General features: G+C 38.1%; 2 protein-coding genes across 10 annotated transcripts in view; one reads left to right on the top strand and one right to left on the bottom strand.

Annotated features, from left to right (window-relative positions):
• LOC126320215 (heterogeneous nuclear ribonucleoprotein R) overlaps positions 1–25668 on the top strand; it is a 243340-nt gene that overhangs the window by 97399 nt on the left and 120273 nt on the right. Inside the window, exon 1 of one of the 9 annotated variants that reach the window (XM_049993791.1) lies at positions 5659–5982. The exons of 7 other annotated variants lie outside the window; for them this stretch is intronic. The gene's annotated coding sequence lies outside the window, so the exon portion shown is untranslated. Of the gene's footprint in view, positions 1–5658; positions 5983–25668 lie in introns of those variants that run through there. One more of the 9 variants, XM_049993768.1, reaches the window with a different exon arrangement.
• Positions 15735–25668, bottom strand: part of LOC126320199 (uncharacterized) — a 57597-nt gene continuing 47663 nt past the window's right edge. The window contains exons 10-14 of the mRNA XM_049993761.1: positions 24094–24250; positions 23108–23239; positions 19398–19515; positions 19166–19320; positions 15735–16867 (exon numbers count right to left, since the gene is read on the bottom strand). Of these exons, the coding sequence (XP_049849718.1) occupies positions 16765–16867; positions 19166–19320; positions 19398–19515; positions 23108–23239; positions 24094–24250 (665 nt within the window). The 3' untranslated portion in view covers positions 15735–16764. The remainder of the gene's footprint in view (positions 16868–19165; positions 19321–19397; positions 19516–23107; positions 23240–24093; positions 24251–25668) is intronic.

Consider the following 25668-nt stretch of genomic DNA (forward strand, 5'->3'; position numbering starts at 1 on the left):
CACCAGGGGGAGGGGGCAATTGCCCCCCCCCCCCCCCCCCTGGATCCGACCCTGGTCCCGACAGTCTGCTCAAAGTAAGACATGCACCCAGCTTTCGAGAGCCAAAATGTTCTTCAATATTACAAACGAGGCTTTTTATCCTAGTTTAAGGGAACAAAATACTCCGGATACCATGTTTCTGAGGGTTACACGTTAATATCGACATTGTACGTAGGTACTGATTCTGTAGTTCGTGTGATGTGAAGGTGGATGGTTCTTGTTAATCATCTGAAACCGGTTATCAGCAAATTGTAGTTTTATTTCTTATTGCGATCAAGGCTACCAAAATAAAAAACAACGTACAGATTGCTGTATCTCCTTCAGAAGACGATGTCAGGTCTTACATATAGCGGTATTAAACTTAGCGACATGGTGTCGGGAGCCAACGGGTATGACCAGGTTATAGCTGGTAGTGATTGAGAGAACTCTACTGGCACAATGGTGCCTCACGTGCATCCTGCATCCCCATGTCTTGAGACGGTTTCGTAGTGCCATTTTTCAACATGAAAATGCTTGTCCACACGTTGCACATGTCCACGTGAACTGTCAGCGTGATGTTTGAGGTACTTCTGTGGCCAGCAAGAGCCCTCTCCGATAGAACATGTATGTGACCTGGTCGAACGTCAACTCCGTCCCACTGCCAGTGTCCAAGGCGTCAAGGACCACTTGCAACTGTCGTGGACCAGCTTGTTTCATGGGTGGGTACTGTCGGTTTACGACACTCTTCCTAACAGATTCAGTGCATGCATCTTGGCCGCCGGCCGGAGTGGCCAAGCGGTTCTAGGCGCTGCGGTCGCAGGTTCGAATCCTGCCTCGGGCATGGATGTTTGTGATGTCCTTGGGTTAGTTAGGTTTAAGTAGTTGTAAGTTCCAGAGGACTGATGACCGCAGCAGTTAAGTCCCATAGTGCTCAGAGCCATTTGAAAGAGCCATCCTGGCCGGAGAGGAGGTGCCACATCATACTGATAAGTTGGTTCATACTGCCAAGTTCTTTGTAACTTTGACTAGATTTTGTAATCACTGAAAAAACATCGCACATCTCACTGAACCTGTGAAGTTTGATTTCATTTTGTCCTCCCCATCTGGGTGCTTCACTTTTTGCCAGGCAAAGTAGATTTCAACAAAACGTACCTTCTGCCAAGTAATTTATAATGATTAGCTCAGTACTGATGCCCATAATTAGCCTTTCTCAAGTCATTGTGTATTGCAACAAGTGAGAACGAGTGTATGACGGATTACGACACAAGAAAATTCTCATTTCTGTTTTACACCATGGTGAAGACAAGTTCGAGTAATAATCGGGATGTGCAGACGTTATGTATGATTATTGCGAGGTGTGTGAAAAGGTTCATCGAGAGCAGCCTGTGAGAATTCTTTACGGGGGTTAGGACGTGAAACAGACCGACTTGGAGCAGGAGAGGCACCACAGGATGGTGGTAGTTGTTGGGATGTTTCACATGTAAAAAAAATTGTTTTGTTATGTTTTTGCAATTCCTCTGCTATGAGTGTGAATCCTGAATCCTTCCTGGTCATGCTAACAAAGTTTTATGAATTTATTTGTAAAAGTATAGACAGTGTAAATTAAAATGTCCTGTGGTGCGGGGGACTGATGACCTTAGCTGTTTAGTCCCCCCACTAAACAGCTAAGGTCATCAGTCCCCCGCACCACAGGACATTTTAATTTACACTGTCTATACTTTTACAAATAAATTCATAAAACTTTGTTAGCATGACCAGGAAGGATTCAGGATTCACACTCATAGCAGAGGAATTGCAAAAACATAACAAAACAATTTTTTTTTACATGTGAAATTTTATCATTTTTTCACGTGATGTTGGCTGAATTTCTTGCTGTAGGTACACTTTTCTTCATAAGTAAGAGAGATTCTTCGATGAATTTTGCACAGGATACAAACCACACTTACAGGTGTATGAAACTCTAGAATTTCCCAAATCTGTTAAAAACTGTGGTAAAAATTGAGATAATTAACTATAAAATTCGAGTTTTCTCTAAACACGAAGTTTAAAACGTAACAGCCCATTCATTCTTCCATAGATTAAATAAATTCTAGATTTTCATACACTTGTAAGTATGGTTCGTAAGCTACCTATAGCAACAAACGCAGCCAACAGTAAGTGAAAAAAATCATGAAATTTCACATTTAAAAATATTATTTTTTCGTGTTTTTGAACTTCCAATGCTATGAGTGTGAATTCTGAATCCTTCCGGGTCATGCTGACAAAGTTTTATGAGTTTATTTGTAAAAGTATAGACAGTGCAAATTAAACTGTCCTGTGGTGCCTCTACATCTCGAAGTCGGCCCGTTTGACGTCATACCCACCTTAATCGAAACATCTGAATTATAGAAAGGTTCGAATTATGCCTGATAAAATATCGAGCTTCAGACATTTATCTGACCATACTGAACTCGGTTTCTTTTCAATTATTTACCCGTTCGCTGTTATGTTCCAAAAGGCTGTGCTTGATTCCTCTCCTATATCTGAGATAGTATTTCTCCCTCAAACGAACGAGGTGACACAGTGGATTAGATTATGGTTTGAAATCTCGACCAGGCCATTTAGATTCAGTTTTTCCTTTGTTTCTCTAAATTATTTCATTCGAATTCTAGGATTGTTCTTTAGACAAACCCAGGCTTAGTACATTACAGCCACTTCTTACTGTGCTACGCTACTTCTCTAATGGCTCATTGTCAGCAAGTGATTAATTTTGGCCGCAGCTCGTGGCCGTTCGGTAGCGTTCTCGTCTCCCGCGCCCGGGTTCCCGGGGGGGTCAGGGATTTTCTACGCCTCGTGATGACTGGGTTTTGTGTGATGTCCTTAGGTTAGTTAGGTTTAAGTAGTTCTAAGTTCTAGGGGACTGATGACCATAGATGTTAAATCCCATAGTGCTCAGAGCCATTTGAACCATTTGATTAATTTTCACCTTCCCGTTTCTTGTGGACTACTCTCTTTTTGATCGCTTATCGTACTATATGGGAGTGAGTATTGATTCACCTTTCGTCCATGCAGCCAAATTAATATGTCAACAACGTATTTTGCCCGAATTGTCCATTCGACAGAGATCTGTTAATTTGTTATCGAAGCAAAATATCGTTAATTGACAGCCAGAAGAAAGGAACACATGACCGGCCGTTACTTCGTCACAAGTGTCCCTTTCTCCAGTTTTGTAAGCAGATGGAGATGCTTGTCACATGGTTTTGTTTAGAATTTGTGTTGCCTCGTCTTAACCAACAAAAATGCGATACGCGGCGAGAGCCACAGACAACATGTTGCATGTGTTGAAGCTAATATTCGACGTTTCCGCGTGAATATACATTCTTAGAATTTGATAATAAGGTTTTTTCTCAACATATTCCACGTATTTCTTTGAATTGTCTTCCAACTGACATAGCGTGTAGTTTCTGTAGTACCTCGTGAGACCAACCGGTCTGTGCTCATTCATGCTTATTTGTGTACACAGTATGTCCTCCGTTAGTCCAACGTGATACCTATCCCACACATTTGAACATCGCTGTAATATAGGTAATGCGTCTTGTAAAAAAAAATCTCTTCTTAGTACACTAGCTACACGTTCCCACTATGCTACCAGTAATAAAAGTAAATCGAAGCATGCCATTTACTGTAGTACATGACTGTAGTTGTGCCTCATTAAACGTGTAGTCAGAACTACAAAGACGTACATTTTGCGGATGCACAACGTCTTCTCATTTTTCTACTTTGAGAGCCAGTGTCCAGCTTTGCGCCACACCGATTATTTCCTCCATATCTCACTGGGTATTGTTGTGTTATGTCGGTTAGCATGCGTGGTGCGTAATCCACGAAATCTAACTTTGCAACATATACTAGTCGCTAAGGCATCGACATATGCCATGTACTTGCGATACTTTAACATCTGAAACGGATTTTGGTATGACGAAAATGCAGCGTTGTTTGGTTTAACTGGATGAACCCGTTTGTGACGTCGCTGCTAGATAATCGCGTTTCACTCTTAACAAATCATGCAAACCGTAGCACTTCAGTTGCTGTTCTAGGAATTTCAAATGATGTACTTAGTTTCTCATTTAGGAACACACAAATCCGAAGAGAATTATTTGGGCGAATAGCGCACCCAAGTTTAATAAAAGTGGCGTCATCAGCTATTTTTTTGTTGAAGCAGTTCTGGAGGGGGAAGGGAAGACGCTCCATTCTTGACTTCTATAACAATTTTTCGACGCTACATATAAATGATCGGTGTTGGATGTAACAACGAGCGAAAAAATGTGACTTTACTGTCGCTTACCCCATTACAAATACCTGGAGTAACAGTATGGGGGGGGGGGGGGGGGGATATAAATTGCAACGATCATACAGGAATCAGGATGAGTTGTTCATGAAACAAAGGGCAGGATTAATTTTATTGGTGTCCGCCCGTGGTAGCTGAGTGGTTGCCGTCACGGTAGCTCAGCGTGTTCGGTCAGATGTTAACCACTCTCTGTAATAAAAAAAACTGAGTGAATGGATCACCAATGGACTTGAACGAATGTCAGGGGACGTCCGCCCCGAAGCTCCGAACAAATGCAACGAACAATCACGAACAAAAATGAGAGCTGGCACGGTAGCTCAGCGTGTTGGGTCAGAGGGTTAGCTGCCCTCTGTAATAAAAAAACTGAGTTAATCGATCAACAACGAACTTAAACGGATGTCTTACGACGCCCGCCCCGAGCAGATGCAGCGAACAAAATGAGAATTAACACAAAAAAGTGGTCAGTGCGACGGACTGTCATACCTTACAGCCCGGGTTCGATTCCCGGCTGGGTCGGGGATTTTCTCCGCTCAGGGACTGGGTGTTGTGTTGTCCTTATCATCATTTCATCCCCATCGACACGCAAGTCGCAGAAGTGGCGTCAACTCGAAAGACTCGCACCAGGTGAACGGTCTACCCGACGGGAGGCCCTAGCCACACGGTATTTCCATTTCCATTTTATTGGTGGGACACAGAGCATTGGAAAACTGTGGTTTTGCTACGGAGGAGATCATTTACAAAATACTTGCTCCGTCTATACTGAAATACTTGTGAGGGATTTTTATCAGGTGAGACAAATATAGAAATTTGAGTGTGTTCAGTGGGCAGCACGGATTGTCGCACGATTGTTTTCCTCGCGCGAGAACGAACAGTAGCGCAGAAATATCTCAGCTTGCAGCAGACTCTCGAAAAAAAGCATGTTAACGTCTCGTGGTAATCTAGTCGCAAAATCCGAAAGAGTTACAGGACGAAATCTACGAATATTTTGGAGTTTTCATATGCGTACATATGAAGATGATGTCAATAGGAGCATACTAGCAATCATTTTTCCCACGTTCCTTGTGTATCATGTACAAAGTATCACCTGTCAAGCACTTTACATTAATTCGCAGAATGTAGATGAGGATGCTGGATCCATACGTAATGCCATTCTCAGTGTCTAAAAATCTCTTGGAAGTAGTTTGTTAAAAAAGAAACACTGTCCTACGACAGATCTGCTATCCTGCTCGAAGCGAGAGAGTGAACAGAGCAGCAGAGATTGGCCTGTTTGACGGTGCACTTGGCGGGGGGCGGGGGTCCGGTGGGATGTGAGGCAGAGGGTCGGTGGCCGCTTCCCGCGTCTTTCCTCCCCCTGGGCCCAGTGCACCTACTTCCGGCCAGTGTGCCCTTCCCACGGCCCGCAGGCGAATCGCGCGCTCAGAAGCGGCTCGGAGGGGGCGCGGGCAGAATTCGCGAAAGAGGGTGCGTTCAGTTTGCACACGCGGACCGGTTTTTCTGCAACTGCTGCCGGCGGTGCATGTGAGACACTCGTTGGCGAAACGCCGCGCCGTGTACAAGTGAAGATGCTGCGCGTAGGCGCAACATCCACCTAACAGCGCGACTACCTTGAGCAGGCTACCATCCCGCCGACGACATCCACGGTAAGTCGTCGCAATAGCAGGCACCTCCAAACTTTTCACATTATGTGCGACTGAAGGGGAAAACGAAATATCGACAATGTTCTAAAGGTCATGTGTTTTTAATGTCATTTATGCCGTGTGTGTCCACGATAGAAAGGCAATTCCGTCAGGGGAACGACTTCCATCGAGACCTTTACAGCACCTCAGTGATTTTCTGATCAGTATATCTCAAAGGCAAACGTATGCCATTACCACAAGCTGTCCCTTGTAATATTCGCTCGTCAAATATTGTCATGCGCTATTTTTAGTCATCTGTCTAAAACATCAACCAGTCATTGACTTCATTATTTTTTGAAATTAATCCAGAAACTTGCGTTAATTCACTGCAACAATGTGAATGGATCATACAATTTTCCTTTTAGGACAATTCATTAACAGAATTCTACCAGGTTTAATCCTGGGTTTCACACTGTTCTTGGTAATGTGCCGTTGTGTAGATAAGCACTGTCAACACCTCAATGATACAACTGCTGATGACAGGTTGAACACTTAGGGAAAACTGCAAAAACCTTTTTTTAGTATTTTAGTGGTCCAGCACAGGGGACATTAGATTAGATTAGTACTTGTTCCATAGAGCATGAATACGACACTTCGTAATGATGTGGAACGTGTCAGGTTAATAAAAGGTGTCTATACAAGATATTACATTAGACAAAATATTACATGACACTCAATAATTTTCTTTTTTTTTTGTGGAGGTTGGGAAATTACCCACTTACTATATCCAAAAATTCATCTAATGAGTAGAAGGAGTTGCCATAAAGAAATTCTTTTAATTTCCTTTTAAATGCTATATGGCTATCTGTCAGACTTTTGATGCTATTAGGTAAGTGACCAAAGACTTTTGTGGCAGCATAATTTACCCCCTTCTGAGCCAAAGTTAGATTTAACCTTGAGTAGTGAAGATCATCCTTTCTCCTAGTGTAGTAGCCATGTACACTGCTATTACTTTTGAATTCGTTCGAATTGTTAATAGCAAATTTCATAAGTGAATATATATATTGTGAGGCTACAGTGAAGATCTCTAGCTCTTTAAATAAGTGTCTGCAGGATGATCTTGGATGAGCTCTAGCAATTATTCTGATTACACACTTTTGTGCAATGAACACTCTTTTACTCAATGATGAGTTACCCCAGAGTATGATGCCAAACGAAAGCAGAGAATGAAAATAGGCGTGGTAAGCTAATTTTCTCAGATGTATATCGCCAAAATTTACAATGACTCTAATAGCATAAGTAGCTGAACTCAAACGTTTCAGCAGATCCTCAGTGTGTTTTTTCCAGTTCAACCCCTCATTAATACATACACCTAGAAATTTTGAATATTCTACCTTAGCTACTGATTTCTGATCGAAGTCTATATTTATTAACAGGGTCATTCCATTTACTGTGTGGAACTGTATATACTGCGTTTTGTCGAAGTTTAATGAGAGCCCATTTGCAGAGAACAACTTAATGATATTCTGAAAAACATTGTTTACAATTTCACCAGTTAATTCTTGTCTGTCGGGTGTAATAGCTATACTTGTATCATCGGAAAAAAGTACCAGCTTTGCATCTTCGTGAATATAGAATGGCAAGTCATTAATATATATTAAGAACAGCAGAGGATCCAAACTATAAGTTTGGAAGAATGCAAACAACTTCTGTTGAATAAAAATTGTGATGTGAATGACAAATCTATTGTGTGAATAGCAGCCATCAAGATCACATTACTTTAAATACACAGTGTCTTCACACTGAAAAAAAAGTTAGAACCAGGATTGGGGCTTTGGCACATTGTACACTTGACAGCAATCCCAGTTTTGAAAAAAAATTGTTTCACTAAGAAGTATTGCCAATATTCAGTCATTACTATCATTGTCACACAATTTTGGATAACCAAGAAGACTTCGCTGCATTGGTAGCAATTACAAATGATTTCTCTTGACAATCATTGTACATTCTATTATGACATTTGAGAGCTTTGTAACAGATTCATAAAGTCATAAAATGACATTTGATAGGTTTAAAAAACCTTAAAATTCTTCATTTTATTCTGTTTTGGTTTTTGGGTGGAAACAGTTGGTTGTGCTGCTACAAAATCTCATTACTTGCTCATACACACAGTCTTGACCATTGGAAAACAAAACCTAATTTTTTTTGAAAATAAATAAGAACTTCTCTTTCTTATCAACTTCTACTTCATAGAACAAATTTAAACTGGAAATTAGTAGCTTGCATGACATGAAAAACTGATGTATTTGCTTTTACCACAAAGGTCAAAAACTGCCAAGTGTGTGTACATTCACAAGGTACTAGCCAACAAATACTCGTTTGTTTGAATTACAAATAAATAGTTTTTCAGAACTGCTGTATCTTTATCATAGGGCGTTAAGCCCAAAGACAATCACAGTGGGTGTGTGTTATAGTGAGAAAAAAGATTGCAACACATCTGTCAAGAGAACCAAAGGCAAAATACTTCTTGATAACTGATTTTGTTGGGGGTCAGAACTGGTTCCAGATTGTATAACCAATTATTCAGTAACTGAATTCATGCAGATGAAAGTAATGTCACTTTGTGTTCAAGTTACAAAAATGCCACTAGTGGAACTGGCCTAATATGACATATAGTTTCAGCTTGTGAATGTATATTTACATAGTATTATTGTCCATGAACATTTTATGAAAATTTTCATAAATAACTAACATCAGTCACAGGAAATATATAGAAGACATTTACAAAGTAATAAGCTCCTGTGACTCTTCAAACTGTCCCAGTGGGTATGTTGTAAATAGTCTTCACAGGTTTGTTGCCGGATGATGATGTGCAAATTCCACAATATTTCCTTGGAGCAACTGTGGTTCAATCTTGCTGGTGGCTAGGTATGACTGTTACCTAGCCACCAGCAAGGTTGAACCACGTGAAGATGTCGAACAGTTGCTCCGAGGAAATATTGTGGATTTTGCACAATGTCATCTGGTGGCAAATGCACGAAGACTATTTATAATAAGCTCCTTTTTTTTTTTTTTTTAGAGGAGGTGATAGTATCAAATTCAAATTATTAGACTTATACAAAATATACTACATTATGCCAGGGAAAGTCAGATGAATAGGAGGTTGTAAAGGTCTATTTATTTGTACCAATTAACAGCTTAAAATGTAAAAACAGAACTGCATAGTGATATGGACAAAAATTTAATTCAGGAATTCTTTGAAAAACCTATGTTTTCTCTCCTCTATCCAATAACTATATTTTGTATGTACTGATTTCTGACCTTTGTTTGCACTTTTTTCTCTGCTATGTTTGATGTGCCTGCCTCAAATTGACTTAAGAGCAAACTGAACATTTTTATCATCAGCAGCACTTTTCTTCCTTTTTGCTCCTGTATACTGGACTTCTTACTAAAACCATTTTGCCTCATGCTCCACATTTTTATTTTGGTGGCAGAATTTCAGTGATCAAAAAATGCCGTTTCTGTTATCCCTCATCGGGTAGTTGTTTGTTCCAAAATTTTATATGTAAATTTATGTTTTATAATAATATCTATGCTCCAACATAACATGAGTCATGCCACATTCCTCCAGTGCTGTTACTGCCTACAGCAATTTTATCTTACACAACCAGAAAAAGTTTGTGCATAAAGTTTTTTGAATGTTAACAATGCAAGAAGAATGAAAATGGTTTATAATATCTATCAAGTGATTACACACCATTTTGTACCCTACATATGGCTTTGAAGCTGCCCATGAACTGCTTCTAGGTGTACTGTGTCATTTAATGAAAATTTATCACAATTAAAATTTAATTTATAGCACAAAACTGCTCACTCTTTCACCTAATCAGTCAGAATTGTCATGGGGTCAGCTTTCTCATTTTGAGTACTTGGTTTCTACGCTGTAGCATGGAACACTGAATCAAGACTTCACCCTTGTAGGGTATGGGTTTGCTACATCATGTCTTTGAAAATGACAAATTTTCACTAGTGTATTTAAGATGATAGTTTCTTAGGTACAATACTAATTTTTTAAATAATTTTGTGTGTAAGAGAGCTCCTGCAATGCTCTAGGAAATTCATTTCAATGCAAACATGTGGAAATTTTGTCTTTACTGCTATTTTGTGCCTTGTATATGCTCAGAAATAGAAATATGAAAATCTACTTTACATAAGGAATTTTAGATGTCTGTCATATAATGGCTAAAATTAAATACTGTACTGTAGACAACTATCACTCGGGCAGGGTAGGGCATTGATGTTTGTCATAACACTATTGGTGAGACTGGATTGCTGGCCAGTACTTACCTACAGTAGGAAAACTTTCAGTTCTGCCAGTGAGGCACACACAGAAGTACGTACATGATAAAAGCTTTTGGTATTAATAGTGCCTTCTTTGAGGAAAAGAGAGGAATATATTGGGGAAGGTAAAAAAGGGAAGGCCAGTTCCTCAGACTTCACAATGGGAGGAACCCATCTGTTGTGAGGACAAAGGGAGCCAGTGACCTTAGTTTTCTCTCCAGAAAGACAAAAATCTTGTATGGCTGGTAAGACACAGCAAAAGTGGGGAAAAATATGTTCCTAGTTATCATCACTGTAAGTTCCTTCATTAAGGAAGGAGGGATACATTTTGGAAGGTTGGGAATTAGTGGCAGATTACTCAGACTCCAGGATGAGAAAGATCCACCTGATGTGAAATCGTGGGGAGAGAAAGATCAGTTGACAAAAGAAGTGTAACATCAAAGCATTAAAGAAACACTGTATGTGTCTTAACATTGCTATTTTCAGTACTTCACATAAAAATTGTGAATTGAGCTGAAGGCAACATGTCTTCATTATTTCATGTAAAATCATATGAGAAATCTATTCATCACATATGATCATACATAGCAATGCGGTTTGAGGACCCATGTCATGGATTGTGCGGTCCCTCCTGCCAGAGGTTTGAGTCCTTCCTTGAGCATGGCTGTGTGTGTTATTCTTAGCATAAGTTAGTTTAAGTAGTATGTAAGTCTGGGAACTGATGACCTCAGCAATTTGGTCCCTTAGGAATTCACACACATTTGAGCATCATGCAGTATATTCCATGATTCAAAAGAAAACACACACAACTACAGCAGTGGAAAAGTTTCCTGATATGTCCTTCAAAATTCATTGGCATACAAATACTTTTTCCTTGTATGACTTTCTTTTCCTATAGAAGTTGATGGTCAATCACTTTATACCATACTAAAATCAATTTGTCACTCATATAATTACAAATTTCGGGCGAGCTAATGTCACCAGATTCAAATACTATCCTCTACAGTACACTTCAGTCACCTTCCAAACCTTCATTTCTCATATGCCCTGTGAAAAATCTTCAAAATACTCCTTCATTTTTCTTTACTGAAGTACCCACCAAACTATTAACAAACATCTGTTGAGTTGGTTTATTTTGTTAGATGTTCTGTGCATTGACAACACATTCATCCCTATTCATTAGTATCACAAAGGAGGACAGAAATTAACACATTTGCTGAATAACAGCTGCAAACAACAACAACAACAGCATTAATGACAAAAAGTCTGTGTTACCAGTGGACTGTGGAGATATTTGTCTACATTACTGTCTGGTTCAACACTCTACATGATGCTCAACATTTGGAAGATGCTGACCTTGGAAATTGTTATCTTGATTTAAGTTGTTGTTGTTGTTGTTGTTGTCTTCAGTCCTGAGACTGGTTTGATGCAGCTCTCCATGCTACTCTATCCTGTGCAAGCTTCTTCATCTCCCAGTACCTACTGCAACCTACATCCTTCTGAATCTGCTTAGTGTACTCATCTCTCGGTCTCCCTCTACGATTTTTACCCTCCACGCTAAATTTGTGATGCCTTGATGCCTCAAAACATGTCCTACCAACCGATCCCTTCTTCTAGTCAAGTTGTGCTACAAACTTCTCTTCTCCCCAATCCTATTCAATACCTCCTCATTAGTTACGTGATCTATCCACCTTATCTTCAGTATTCTTCTGTAGCACCACATTTCGAAAGCTTCTATTCTCTTCTTGTCCAAACTAGTTATCGTCCATGTTTCACTTCCATACATGGCTACACTCCAAACAAATACTTTCAGAAACGACTTCCTGATACATAAATCTATATTCGATGTTAACAAATTTCTCTTCTTCAGAAACGCTTTCCTTGCCATTGCCAGTCTACATTTAATATCCTCTCTACTTCGACCATCATCAGTTATTTTACTTCCTAAATAGCAAAACTCCTTTACTACTTTAAGTGTCTCATTTCCTAATCTAATTCCCTCAGCATCACCCGAATTAATTTGACTACATTCCATTATCCTCATTTTGCTTTTGTTGATGTTCATCTTATATCCTCCTTTCAAGACACTGTCCATTCCGTTCAACTGCTCTTCCAAGTCCTTTGCCGTCTCTGACAGAATTACAATGTTATCGGCGAACCTCAAAGTTTTTACTTCGTTTCCATGAATTTTAATACGTACTCCAAATTTTTCTTTTGTTTCCTTTACTGCTTGCTCAATATACAGATTGAATAACATCGGGGACAGGCTACAACCATGTCTCGCTCCTTTTCCAACCACTGCTTCCCTTTCATGCCCCTCGACTTTTATGACAGCCATCTGGTTTCTGTACAAATTGTAAATAGCCTTTCGCTCCCTGTATTTTACCCCTGCCACCTTTAGAATTTGAAAAAGAGTATTCCAGTCAACATTGTCAAAAGCTTTCTCTAAGTCTACAAATGCTAGAAACGTAGGTTTGCCTTTTTTAAATCTTTCTTCTAAGATAAGTCGTAAGGTCAGTATTGCCTCACGTGTTCCAACATTTCGACGGAATCCAAACTGATCCTCCCCAAGGTCCGCATCTACCAGTTTTTCCATTCGTCTGTAAAGAATTCGCGTTAGTATTTTGCAGCTGTGACTTATTAAACTGATAGTTCGGTAATTTTCACATCTGTCAGCACCTGCTTTCTTTGGGATTGGAATTATTATATTCTTCTTAAAGTCTGAGGGTATTTCGCCTGTCTCATACATCTTGCTCACCAGCTGGTAGTTTTTTGTCATGACTGGCTCTCCCAAGGCCGTCAGTAGTTCTAATGGAATGTTGTCTACTCCGGGGACCTTGTTTCGACTCAGGTCTTTCAGTGCTCTGTCAAACTCTTCACGCAGTATCGTATCTCCCATTTCGTCTTCATCTACATCCTCTTCCATTTCCATAATATTGTCCTCAAGTACATCACCCTTGTATAAACCTTCTATATACTCCTTCCACCTTTCTGCCTTCCCTTCTTTGCTTAGAACTGGGTTGCCATCTGAGCTCTTGATATTCATACACGTGGTTCTCTTCTCTCCAAAGGTCTCTTTTAATTTTCCTGTAGGCAGTATCTATCTTACCCCTAGCGAGATAAGCTTCTACATCCTTACATTTGTCCTCTAGCCATCCCTGTTTAGCCATTTTGCACTTCCTGTCGATCTCATTTTTGAGACGTCTGTATTCCTTTTTGCCTGCTTCATTTACTGCATTTTTATATTTTCTCCTTTCATCAATTAAATTCAATATTTCTTCTGTCACCCAAGGATTTCTAGCAGCCCTCGTCTTTTTACCTACTTTATCCTCTGCTGCCTTCGCTACTTCATCCCTCAGAGCTACCCATTCTTCTTCTATTGTATTTCTTTCCCCTATTCCTGTCAATTGTCCCCTTATGCTCTCCCTGAAACTCTGTACAACCTATGGTTCTTTCAGTTTATCCAGGTCCCATCTCCTTAATTTCCCACATTTTTGCAGTTTCTTCAGCTTTAATCTACAGGTCATAACCAATAGATTGTGGTCCGAGTCCACATCTGCCCCTGGAAATGTCTTACAACTTAAAACCTGGTTCCTAAATCTCTGTCTTACCATTATATAATCTATTTGATACCTTTTCGTATCTCCAGGGTTCTTCCACGTATACAACCTTCTTTCATGATTCTTAAACCAAGTGTTAGCTATGATTAAGTTGTGCTCTGTGCAAAATTCTACTAGGCGGCTTCCTCTTTCATTTCTTAGCCCCAATCCATATTCACCTACTATGTTTCCTTCTCTCCCTTTTCCTACACTCGAATTCCAGTCACCCATTACTATTAAATTTTCGTCTCCCTTCACTATCTGAAAAATTTCTTTTATTTCATCGTACATTTCTTCAATTTCTTCATCAGAGCTAGTTGGCATATAAACTTGTACTACTGTAGTAGGTGTGGGCTTCGTATCTATCTTGACCACAATAATGCGTTCACTATGCTGTTTGTAGTAGCTTACCCGCATTCCTATTTTCCTATTCATTATTAAACCTACTCCTGCATTACCCCTATTTGATTTTGTGTTTATAACCCTGTAGTCACCTGACCAGAAGTCTTGTTCCTCCTGCCACTGAACTTCACTAATCCCCACTATATCTAACTTTAACCTATCCATTTCCCTTTTTAAATTTTCTAACCTACCTGCCCGATTAAGGGATCTGACATTCCACGCTCCGATCCGTAGAACGCCAGTTTTTTTCCTCCTGATAACGACACCCTCCTGAGTAGTCCCCGCCCGGAGATCCGAATGGGGGACTATTTTACCTCCGGAATATTTTACCCAAGAGGATGCCATCAACATTTAATCATACAGTAAAGCTGCATGTCCTCGGGAAAAATTACGGCTGTAGTTTCCCCTTGCTTTCAGCCGTTCGCAGTACCATCACAGCAAGGCCGTTTTGGTTAATGTTGCAAGGCCAGATCAGTCAATCATCCAGACTGTTGCCCCTGCAACTACTGAAAAGGCTGCTGCCCCTCTTCAGGAACCACACGTTTGTCTGGCCTCTCAACAGATACCCCTCCGTTGTGGTTGCACCTACGGTACGGCCATCTGTATCGCTGAGGCACGCAAGCCTCCCCACCAACGGCAAGGTCCATGGTTCATGGGGGGAGGTTGATTTAAGTATGGTTTGTAAATGATACATTGTGAGTATCAATACAGTCCCAATATGGGAATTTATATCAGAAACTTGCATAATTTATTATATTAATTTTAATTGAAATTGTAACTTTGAGGATACAATTGTTACTTGTACTATAGCAGAAACTCCACATGAATGAGGCTTTTCTGAAATTAAAATCTGAGGACTGATTACATTCTGAAGTTACAGCATTAATTTGCTTTATCACCTCAAAAGGGAGGTGGGGATGAAGAGACATTCTACCTTTAATTAACTGTTATGAGAAAATAACGCACAGGGACATTTCTACCAAGGTGGGATGTGTGTCATGAGTAATTCAGATTTGGACATCAATTTTCAAGGAATAGACCTACAAAAGGCACACAGGCAATGCTGTATGTGTTGATACTGGCATCCACCTTTACCTAGTTACAAAGAGTTATTTAGGCAAATACTCCATAATCTTTCAGGTGAACATCTGGAACAGACATATTTTCCAGATGTACACCCAGAATATGATGGAATATTCTATCCAACACAAAGAACACAAGCTGGGCATATGTCTGTCATATTATGAAAGTCATGTGATCCAAAGTGGTTTTTCCATAAAAAAAGCTTTATGCTATTTGTTTTATTTATCAATGTTTTAAATTATTTGGAAAATATTTCATAGGCTTTCCTTCACCAATATAAATCATCAAAAGAAGTCAATAGAATTTCTTATAAAAAGTATAGATATAATTTTATCTTGTTATAACAAATGGTTACATCAAAAATATGCTTTATCATTACTGATTACAGGACAGAAATATTTCACAATAAAGATCATAATGTAACTGGATAAATTCAGTAATGCAAATATTCTAACTGAATCTACAGAATTACAAACACTGTAAATCAATTATAAATGTCAAAATATAATTATCTTCCTTTAGGAAGTAATACTATTACTTCAGCAGTTGCAGAAGTGATGTAATGGACGGATTTAATGTAATATCATAATCAAAAATCAGTAAATTCATATAAAAACAATAGCTTCGAATAATAATAATAATAATAACATTTCACTTTCAACACATACAGATATTTCACAAAGTATTTTGTACATTCTAAAATGCTTTTTCACAATCTAATTAACCAACTAATAAAAAAATAATAGCTGCCAGTTACATAACCTTGGAATACTCTTTGGGTTAAAAATACCTTACAACCAAGTCTTCTTTTTTGCTTTTAATTAGTAAAACTTCAGATCATTGATCACTCTGTGATGGCTTATGAATAAAAATTGCCAACATTTGTCTTTTATTATAGTTCAGTCCCTCCATACTAATAACCTGAGATAGGTGAAAGTACAATGTTCAGCTCACAGTATTTTCTTCACTTGTTTTTTGGGGTGAAAAAGCAAACATAGATTCCCCGAATAATATAACAGAAATGTCATTGTAAAGGTACACAAAATAATATAACTGATTTCTTAAAGCCAAGGCATAAAATACATAAAATGGTAAAAAAACTACAATTAAAGCTAGCAAATTTCATGTATGAACTAAACACATCACACTGCAGAAAAATAGTTATGGAATGTGCGTTCATTAAAAATTCAATGAATTTCATATTTAAGTATATAAAGGAAAAGTGATGGGAATGTTTGCACATACATGTTAACATATAAAATACTACTTTTCATATTATACAACAAATAACATATGTATCTTCTTTTTCAATTTTGTACAGTAAGGTTCTTGATCCCTAGTGTAAATCTTCCTTCAGTGGTACACTGGTGTAAACAATGGGCTATCGCTGGAAAATGTGTGGCAACACCACCATCAAAAGGAGGACAGATATGCTGACGCTCAAAGCTGCTGCACCAGCCAAACGGCAGTTAAACATGTCATACCTGTGCCACAAAACATCAATATGAACCGTAACATGAAAAAAAAAGTAATGAACAGTCAACATAAGGTTACAGCTTAGACTGGATATGTATGCCTGCTGCCGAACGCTGTGTGATAAGAGCTGCCAGGGATTGTCCTGAACAATTTTTGAATAAAACAAGAATATAGGTAGTATGTTAATCATGCCCACAGTGATTCAATATAGAACATTCATAATAGTCAACTATATGCCCTGAATATCAAACTGTTAAGAAACTTCAAAATAATTTGCTTAACAAACAATATGTGTATAATATGAATAAAACACCTGAGGTGGTTGACAATACTGTGGTATAGTTATATTTCTTCTACTAAAAGAGAAGACTTTTGACTAAATAGTGGCCAGAATATTATGACTTTTGTTCAGTTTCCAAAATGAAAGAGTCTTTGGAAGAAAAGGCATTACAGGAGTTTGGTGAAGTGGAAGACAATTATTTCAGAATGAACTTTCTCATAAATTAAAATCTAAGCAGAGGATAAAATTTCTCTTCTGATATTCTGTAATATGCTGTAGCAGAAAAGGTAAAACCTTTACGCACATTAGGCAAGGATCAGTGAATGCACAATAGCCCACATGCACATGTACCAATAAAACATTAAGGCGAGGCTTGTGATTCTTAGAGTTTTCCTGGTATAAAGAGTATTCCATGAGGTTTCAGAATTGCAGCCAAATAACTTCAACATCTTGCAATGATATTTTTGTAGACAAGCATGCAATCATCTTCAGATGAGTGTTTTAATCTCAAGATTGCTGGTGCACAGTGTTAAGTTTATGCAAATAATTGGTGATTTTCTTACTGGGCTATGAGTAGTGAGTTCAGCAATCATTTACCAAGCACCTTTCACATACTGTGTGTGTAGTCTTACCAATGCAAGTTTTGCCACATTGGCATGGTGTTCCATTGACTCTAGCCTTCCAAAAACCTAGATCATACTTATTGAGCTGAGAAGAAAACTGGTCTTTGTAGATGGTCAGAAAATTTTAACATATTTCTTTAGGGTTCTACCTAATTTCAACAAAATACTGCTGACATATGGGAAGAATGCCTTTGAGTTTAGCAGCCCTTCTCCCCTTGATCTTGTGAGTGGTTACATTTCTTCCTCTTTAAAGCTGTGCTAATTTCTTGTGGAGAATATCCATTGTATTTGAACACAGAATGTGTGTGTGTGTGTGTGTGTGTGTGTGTGTGTGTGTGTGTGTGTGTGTGTGTGTGTGTGTGTGTTCTATGTCTACATCTCCATGGCTCATGGTTACTCTGCAAATCACATGAAATGCCTGGCAGAGGTTTCACTGAACCACCTTCACAATAATTCTCTATTATTCCAATCTTGAACAGCACACAGAAAAAAGAATGCTCTGGTTTCCTTTATTTTATTTAATGATTGCTTCTCCCTATGTAGGTTGGTATCAACAAAATATTTTCACATTCAGAGGAGAAAGTTGGTGATTGAAATTCTATGAGATTCTGCCGCAACGAGAAATGCCTGCCTTTGTTTAAATGATGGACACCCCAAATCCTGCATCATGTCAGTGACTCTCTCCTCTATTTCTGGATAATACGAAACGTGCTGCTCTTCTTTAAACTTTCTCGATGTACTCTGTTAATCCTATTTGGTAAGGATCCCACACCACACAGCAGTACTCCAAAAGAGAATGGACAAGTGTTGTGTAGGCAGACTCTTTAGTAGGTCTGTTGCATCTTCTAAGTGTCCTGCCAACAAAACGCTGTCCATCTACTTTGTGAAGCTGTCCCTATCAGGTTTGACATGTCTTCTAACTACTTTATGGAAACTATTAGTTCCACTTGGAACTATCAAAAGTGGCTTGTGAGAATTGGTGTAAAGGAAGTCCATTTCCTCATACAGTCCTAACATACTGATAACAATCACGGAAAGTTAAAAAAACAGCCCGAACTTGGATTTTACATATTAGGTAAATAAGACTGTAGCTGGAGACAGGATCTGCATGGACCATAACATGTAGACAGACAGAGGAAGGGAAGGAAAGACTGGCTGACACAAACATCACAAAGCTAGCAAATACAATTCTAAGAAAAATTTTGTGTGTGTGCCAAAAGTCTTTAGTATGTATGTGTGGACATGTAAAAGAAGCAGAACATACCTATACAATTTAAATGGAATAATATGAATTATGCTGTGGTTTTGTGGGTTAAGATGCCACATGTTTCACACAAGAATTGTGTTCATATTTGCATTGGATAATCCTAAATGAAATACACTTGTGTGAACTGCATTCTTACCTGGTTGGTTTGTCAACAACTATGTTCCCAAATTCAGCTTCTACTAGCTGACCATCAAAGTACGTAATCTGATCTTCAAATGGGTATTCGTAACCTTGACGGCATTCACACTTGTAGTTTCCAGTTTCATATCCACGGCCAAGAATTGGGACACACTAAAAATTAATACAACTGTGTCAGTACTCATAATAAATTGTATTTAAGTAAGAAACAACAGTATGTAAACACTTACATATGATGTTTTCCTGTCACATTTATGAGTTCCCTTGAATGCATTTGGTGCATAATACTTGTCAGGACATTGGTTGACATCCAGCTGCATCAAGTCCATTGTTACCGCCACAACACCCCTTAAACAATCCCAAAAATGTAAAATTAGCAAGACAGACACACTATGGCTGCTGAGTCAGAACTTCTATTATGTGAAAACAACTAACAATGTATATACTTTAGTTCTGTTAATGGCTGTCATTCATATTTACACTATAATAAATCCAGTAAAACAAACACTAAACTAAAGTGTAAAGAATCATCAGCTTCTAAAGGCTATACCTTCTCTATTTAATGCTGCCTTCTTCACACCTTCTTTACTTGCAAAAAATCTTTTACTAATTTTACCTTGGCCTCACCTTCGTTTTTGGATATTTTACAAACTTTTTTTGTCTATATTAATGTCCAAAATGTTTCATTTTCCTTTTTTTGGATAGTTGCTATGAAATTTTTTTGCTCCTTGATCCCTTTCAAAGCATCTTCATTGGATTTTCTTTCTGCCCAGCTGGCCCTTGTCAACCTTATCTAAAGCCACACTTTCATCTCTGTCTTCAACAGTGTTCAAGTTTCAAAACCACATAGAAGCAAAATGCTGATGAATGTCTTTGGGAAAAATTTGATTTCTTTTATGTATTAAATGACTTGTTTTCTAACAGTTGTTCTCTTTCTGAATGAAAATTTTGCTGTTGTAGTTTTTATTTATTTACAAAACTGCATCTGTTGTTTTCAGTGATTAAGGAACTCCAACAGAATTTATCAACTTTTGCTATTTTATTTCTTTCAATTTTGTTGGTGGGTGTTCTCTATTAATTTAGAGCAGCCATGGAGTAATGAGTGGTAGAATAACTTTACCTTTATTCATGACTTGCCACCTTAAAAAGAATGTATTACCATTTGCAATTTGACTTCAAGTATTTATCACCGTACACCATATTCAAATTGGCCTCCAGCAATCCTGCAGCACTAAGTTTAGACCGGACAAGCCTGGAGAAAGTAACTGAAAGGGGTTTTTATGGCACTTGTCTTAAGCTGTTTACAGAAATAATAGAAAATATAAACCAGGGTCAGAAGATATGTTTTGACTCCTGCTTCTCCCATATACCGTATTTAGCTGATTAAGATGCAGTTATTTTCCAGATTCGTCATTCGAAGAATACGGGGTCATCTTATATTCACAGATTAAACTATTCCTGCTCAGATCAATGTTTTTATGTAGTTTGAATATAATAGTGGGAAACATTCCACGCGGGAAAAATATATCTAAAAACAAAGATGATGTGACTTACCAAACAAAAGCGCTGGCAGGTCGATAGACACACAAACAAACACAAACATACACACAAAATTCAAGCTTTCGCAACCAACGGCTGCTTCATCAGGAAAGAGGGAAGGAGAGGGAAAGACGAAAGGATGTGGGTTTTAAGGGAGAGGGTAAGGAGTCATTCCAATCCCGGGAGCGGAAAGACTTATCTCAGGAGGAAAAAAGGACAAGTATACACTGGCACGCATGCGCACACGCGCGTGTCACGCTCGCGAGTGTATATCTCTCCTTTTTTCCTCCTGAGATAAGTCTTTCCGCTCGCAGGATTGGAATGACTCCTTACACTCTCCCTTAAAACCCACATCCTTTCGTCTTTCCCTCTTTCCTGATGAAGCAGCCGTTGGTTGCGAAAGCTTGAATTTTGTGTGTATGTTTGTGTGTCTATCGACCTGCCAGCGCTTTTGTTTGGTAAGTAACATCATCTTTGTTTTTAGATATATCTTTATGTAGTTTAATAGACAAATATATGCGTCATGTTACGGTTACAGATGAAGCTTTAGCTAATGAGGTTGCATACAAATTTATTTCGAGGAATTCCAAAGTGTAGGGATTAGTAAACAATGCTTACATTTTAATAGGCTAGAGATTTCCCAATACACCAAAGCACTCAATACAGTACTGACCTGGATTGAACAGTCACTTGATATTTGACATCTGGCACCACTGCAATTTGCAAGGAATACACGGGAAACTATAAACTAGCCAGTACAACAATCTAAAGCCCCGCTGAAAAATTGACAATTTTGTGGAACACAGTGATTCTGTCAACTTACAAACTTTTGTTGTATTTGAATAGGTTTGTAATGAAAGTCATCCTACATGTATGCATACCACACACACACCATACATTTCTGCTGCTTTTAAGTAAAGTTAACATTCAAAGGCGAAAATATAGTCCTTCAAAACCATTACTTGATTCTGAACCCAAGTCAATACTTTTATCTGGTTGTGAGAAACTGTGATGATTTACCAAGTGAGTTGAAAATAAGAAATTCAGTTGCTTTTGCATATTAGAATATCAGGGAAAAACATCAGCAGCTTTACAGCAAGATGGTGAAATTAAGATGAAACGAGAAAGAAAATTAATCCAGAATTAAAAGTGTAACAGACAAAATAAATGACACTGAACTGCCTGTAATTGTTATCACAAGAAAGGCTCATCGTAGAGATAGTACAACCAGACAGCTCTAGATCACTGGATGAGCAAGAGTTCGAGAACTGCAGTGAATCATGATTGCAGCCTTTTATTTATGTATTAGTTTCTGTTGTTACATATGACCTGTACCCCAGAGGATATTGCCATTCATATTTCACTATTGCTAAAGCATAGTACTATGGAAGGGTTGGAGAGGGGACAGTGACATCAGTTTGGCTGAGGACTATGATAACTGGAGGGTGGGGAGTGACTAGCAGACAGCAAATTTCATGTTGCTAACCATGGGAATCTATTCTGTGTACTTTGGCTGTTAAGATCATGTATCATGTTTAAACTGCAGTTAATCCATTTGTCCTTAGAATCGAATTGACTTTCAAACTGGAAAATTACTCAACATAGCATACAAATCTGCAGGAGATGATAGAAGTCTAGACTGGGGCCACTGGCATACTTCCCTATTCCATGCAGAAATATTGTGGATACAAAGCCAATGAGAAAGTGACAGGCAGGCAATATGTGTGATAGCAACACACAGAGGAACCTTATCACATCAATATATACACAAAATCTGCTGTTTTTCTCAATCCCAACATCTTCAGGAGAAATAGCCAGATATTTGTGGCACTACTGCCCTGTTATGATGATGATGATGATGATGATGGTGATGGTGATAATGAAAAATAGTGATATGACATATGACAGGCTAAAATAAAAATAGGTACTATAGATAAAAATAATTCAAACAATTACTTTCTTCTATTTTATTACTCCTCATATTATCAAAATTAACAAGGAATAAATGACCTTAATTTAGAATCTGTGAAATGTTCACGAGAAACATCTTAAAACAAGGAGAGTTGTCTTATATTCAGGATCAGGAAATCATGGCTCTTTGCTACTCTTGTGGTACTAAACCTTATTCATGTGTCTTGACACTACCCCTCACAAGCTTTATTACTAAAAACCTGCTTTATGCTAGAGGAAGGGGGTATGAAGAGTGCAAGCAGCTAAAAATTTATAAATTACATCCAATCTGAAAAAAAATATCTTTTTCAAAAAGTTGATGGATATAATAAAGGAAAATTGTGACTAGTGAAGGAGAGGTGCTAATGTTGAGTGTCAGGAAATGTGGCGGATCACACACACACACACACACACACACACACACACACACACACACCTTAGCAGTACATACTTGAATTCCAGCTTGTTCTTAATACTGTCCCAACCAAAGAATGGTGCTGCATAGGTAATTATCCATTTTGGCACTTTGCCTTCACAATCAAAGAATGGTGATGTCCAGTATCCGTGGTCCAAATTGGCGGCTCTGAAACAATAATTTCTTTTAGAATATTGTAAATATGATCTGTGCTGTCTATAGCTGTAGTTTTGTATAACAAGTGGCCTCTTTAAGTCTGGATTGTCCCAAATTTTGCTATTTTACCATACAAAATTATCAAATGTGAATGAGCTCTAACAATATGGTTTAGCCCTTATTGGTGCTAATATCTGGTTTGCTATTTTGTGTACAAAACTGTCGTTCAGCAGCTGAAGCACACTCATACAAATAAGTAACTTACAATACAAATTTTTTCATCTAAATAACGTAGGCTCTCTTCAACCCAAATGATGTTTGAGCATTGGAGAGCTTTACCTGGTGATGAGCTGTTGGAGGTGCCCTTCTTCTGACCTATGAGCTATTTTATCCAGCCAGTTAACAGTGGGACCTACACTTTAGTGAAAACTCCGAACCACGGTGCAACTTTGCATTTTTCACATATTTAAATCATTACCAGAAGTGACAAGTAACAGAAAGAACTACGAGAACTGATGATCGAACCCCCAATCTTAGAATTTGTAGTCTGACACTTATGTATTGAGCCACCTCATCATATCATACATGCCTTGAAGATTTTTAATTAAACAATAATTCTCTTTCTTTCATGACTAGTACAGGAAATGGTATGTACATTGATGACATGCTGCTAGTACAATAAGTTTAAAACTCTGACATAGTTGAATATCATCATACATCACACAAAAGACAGCACCATCTAAATATGCTAACTACTACGAACTTTGAATGGCAGCTCTAGATTTACAGGTATCTCTAAGATAATTTGAATTTGATTTAAGGGAGGCAGAACAACCTAGCAGTTTTGTATGTGCGAACAGCGTTACCTGTAGAAAGTTGGGAAGCGTTCGTGTTTCTTCAAATATTCTCCCATTTCATTGAAGCGAATCTTAATTTTCAGATTGAATTTTTCGAGAGAGTCAAAATTTGTGGACCACCGCTGTTTCAAGAATCTGAACCACTCATTGTTTGTATAAACTTCATCTGAAAATAGACATCAATCAATAAATGGTAAAAGCAAGATTTCACAAAATAAAAATTTCATGGGTAACAATAACATTTTTTATTGTGGACGTTGTAACACGAACTTGAGTGATGAAGGAACTCATTTGTAATTCAGGATATATGAAATGATGTTAACTCTTAGAGTATTTAAAACATATACTTCATATCACTTAATAAGACATTTTAATACTTGAAGATTATCATTTATGTTAATTTAAGATATGTTCATATTTAATTAACACATGTGAAGGTGTCCAATTAACCTTACATTACGTACTGAAAATGAATCACCACAATACATATTTCAGAGCACAGGTTATATGAAATAAGACTGCTATGTAACATATTCTTTATATAAACAAAAAACACTGTACTTAAGAAATTCGAGAATATACACTTACTGCCTGGAAACTTTATTTGTGAAGATTAAACGGCTATGTTAAGCTGTCAGTGACAAAACACACAAAGTAATAATTCAAAATTTAGCTAATGTTTGGCAAATAGTGAATGTTGGAACAGATATATATATCTCTCTCTCTCTATTCGTTTAGTCGGTTCTGACTCTTCGTGACCCCATGAACCAAGTCACGCCACTTTTTCCTGTCTTGCACTTTCTCCGGTAGACCTTCCAGGTTGGAACACATTGCTTCTGTGATGCCATTGATCCATCTCATCCTCCGACGTCCTTTTCTTCTAGTTCCTTCAATCTTTCCCAGCATTAATGTTTTTCCAGCGAGGCATGCCTTCGCATTGTGTGTCCAAAGTAGGTCAGCTTTTGTTTTAACATTAGACCTTCCAGGGAGAAATCTGGTTTTATTTGCTCCAATATTGATCTGTTGGTTCTCTTTGCAGTCCATGGAACTCTAAGAAGTTTCCTTTAACACCACAATTCGAAGGAGTCAATTCTTCGCCGTTCATTATATTTCTACCAATCTAAATTCGCAAGGAATACGGGATAAATAGTATCTCGTGTCTGTCAACACACAGCCCTTCCACTTGCATTATGTTATCAATGTATGATGTACCATAATTTGATATTCTATTCTGGTGAAACGCAAGCTACACCTACCAAATAGTTAACTACATTTTCTAATCATCATCTTTCAGTATACAAGACACCTAATACATATGGAGTAGAATCTCCCATTAGTGTCATCTAAAAAATGGTTCTAAATACATTCAACTTTTAAACAGTTAAACCATTAAATTTAAGAGCAGCAATGCATATATTGAAATAGATGCCGAATAATCTATGCTGATACAAAAAAGAGAGTAATTAATTTACCCTTATTCATTGTAGTAACTTATACAATGCCCCCTGAGAAAGCTTCGGTTTTCTTAGCTGTAAATATCTGACAGTTGAAAAGCTGAATGAAGCTTTCACACTTTGGTATGGT

This window comes from Schistocerca gregaria, chromosome 2 (assembly GCF_023897955.1).
Source record: "Schistocerca gregaria isolate iqSchGreg1 chromosome 2, iqSchGreg1.2, whole genome shotgun sequence".
Classification (NCBI taxonomy): Eukaryota; Metazoa; Arthropoda; class Insecta; order Orthoptera; family Acrididae; genus Schistocerca; species Schistocerca gregaria.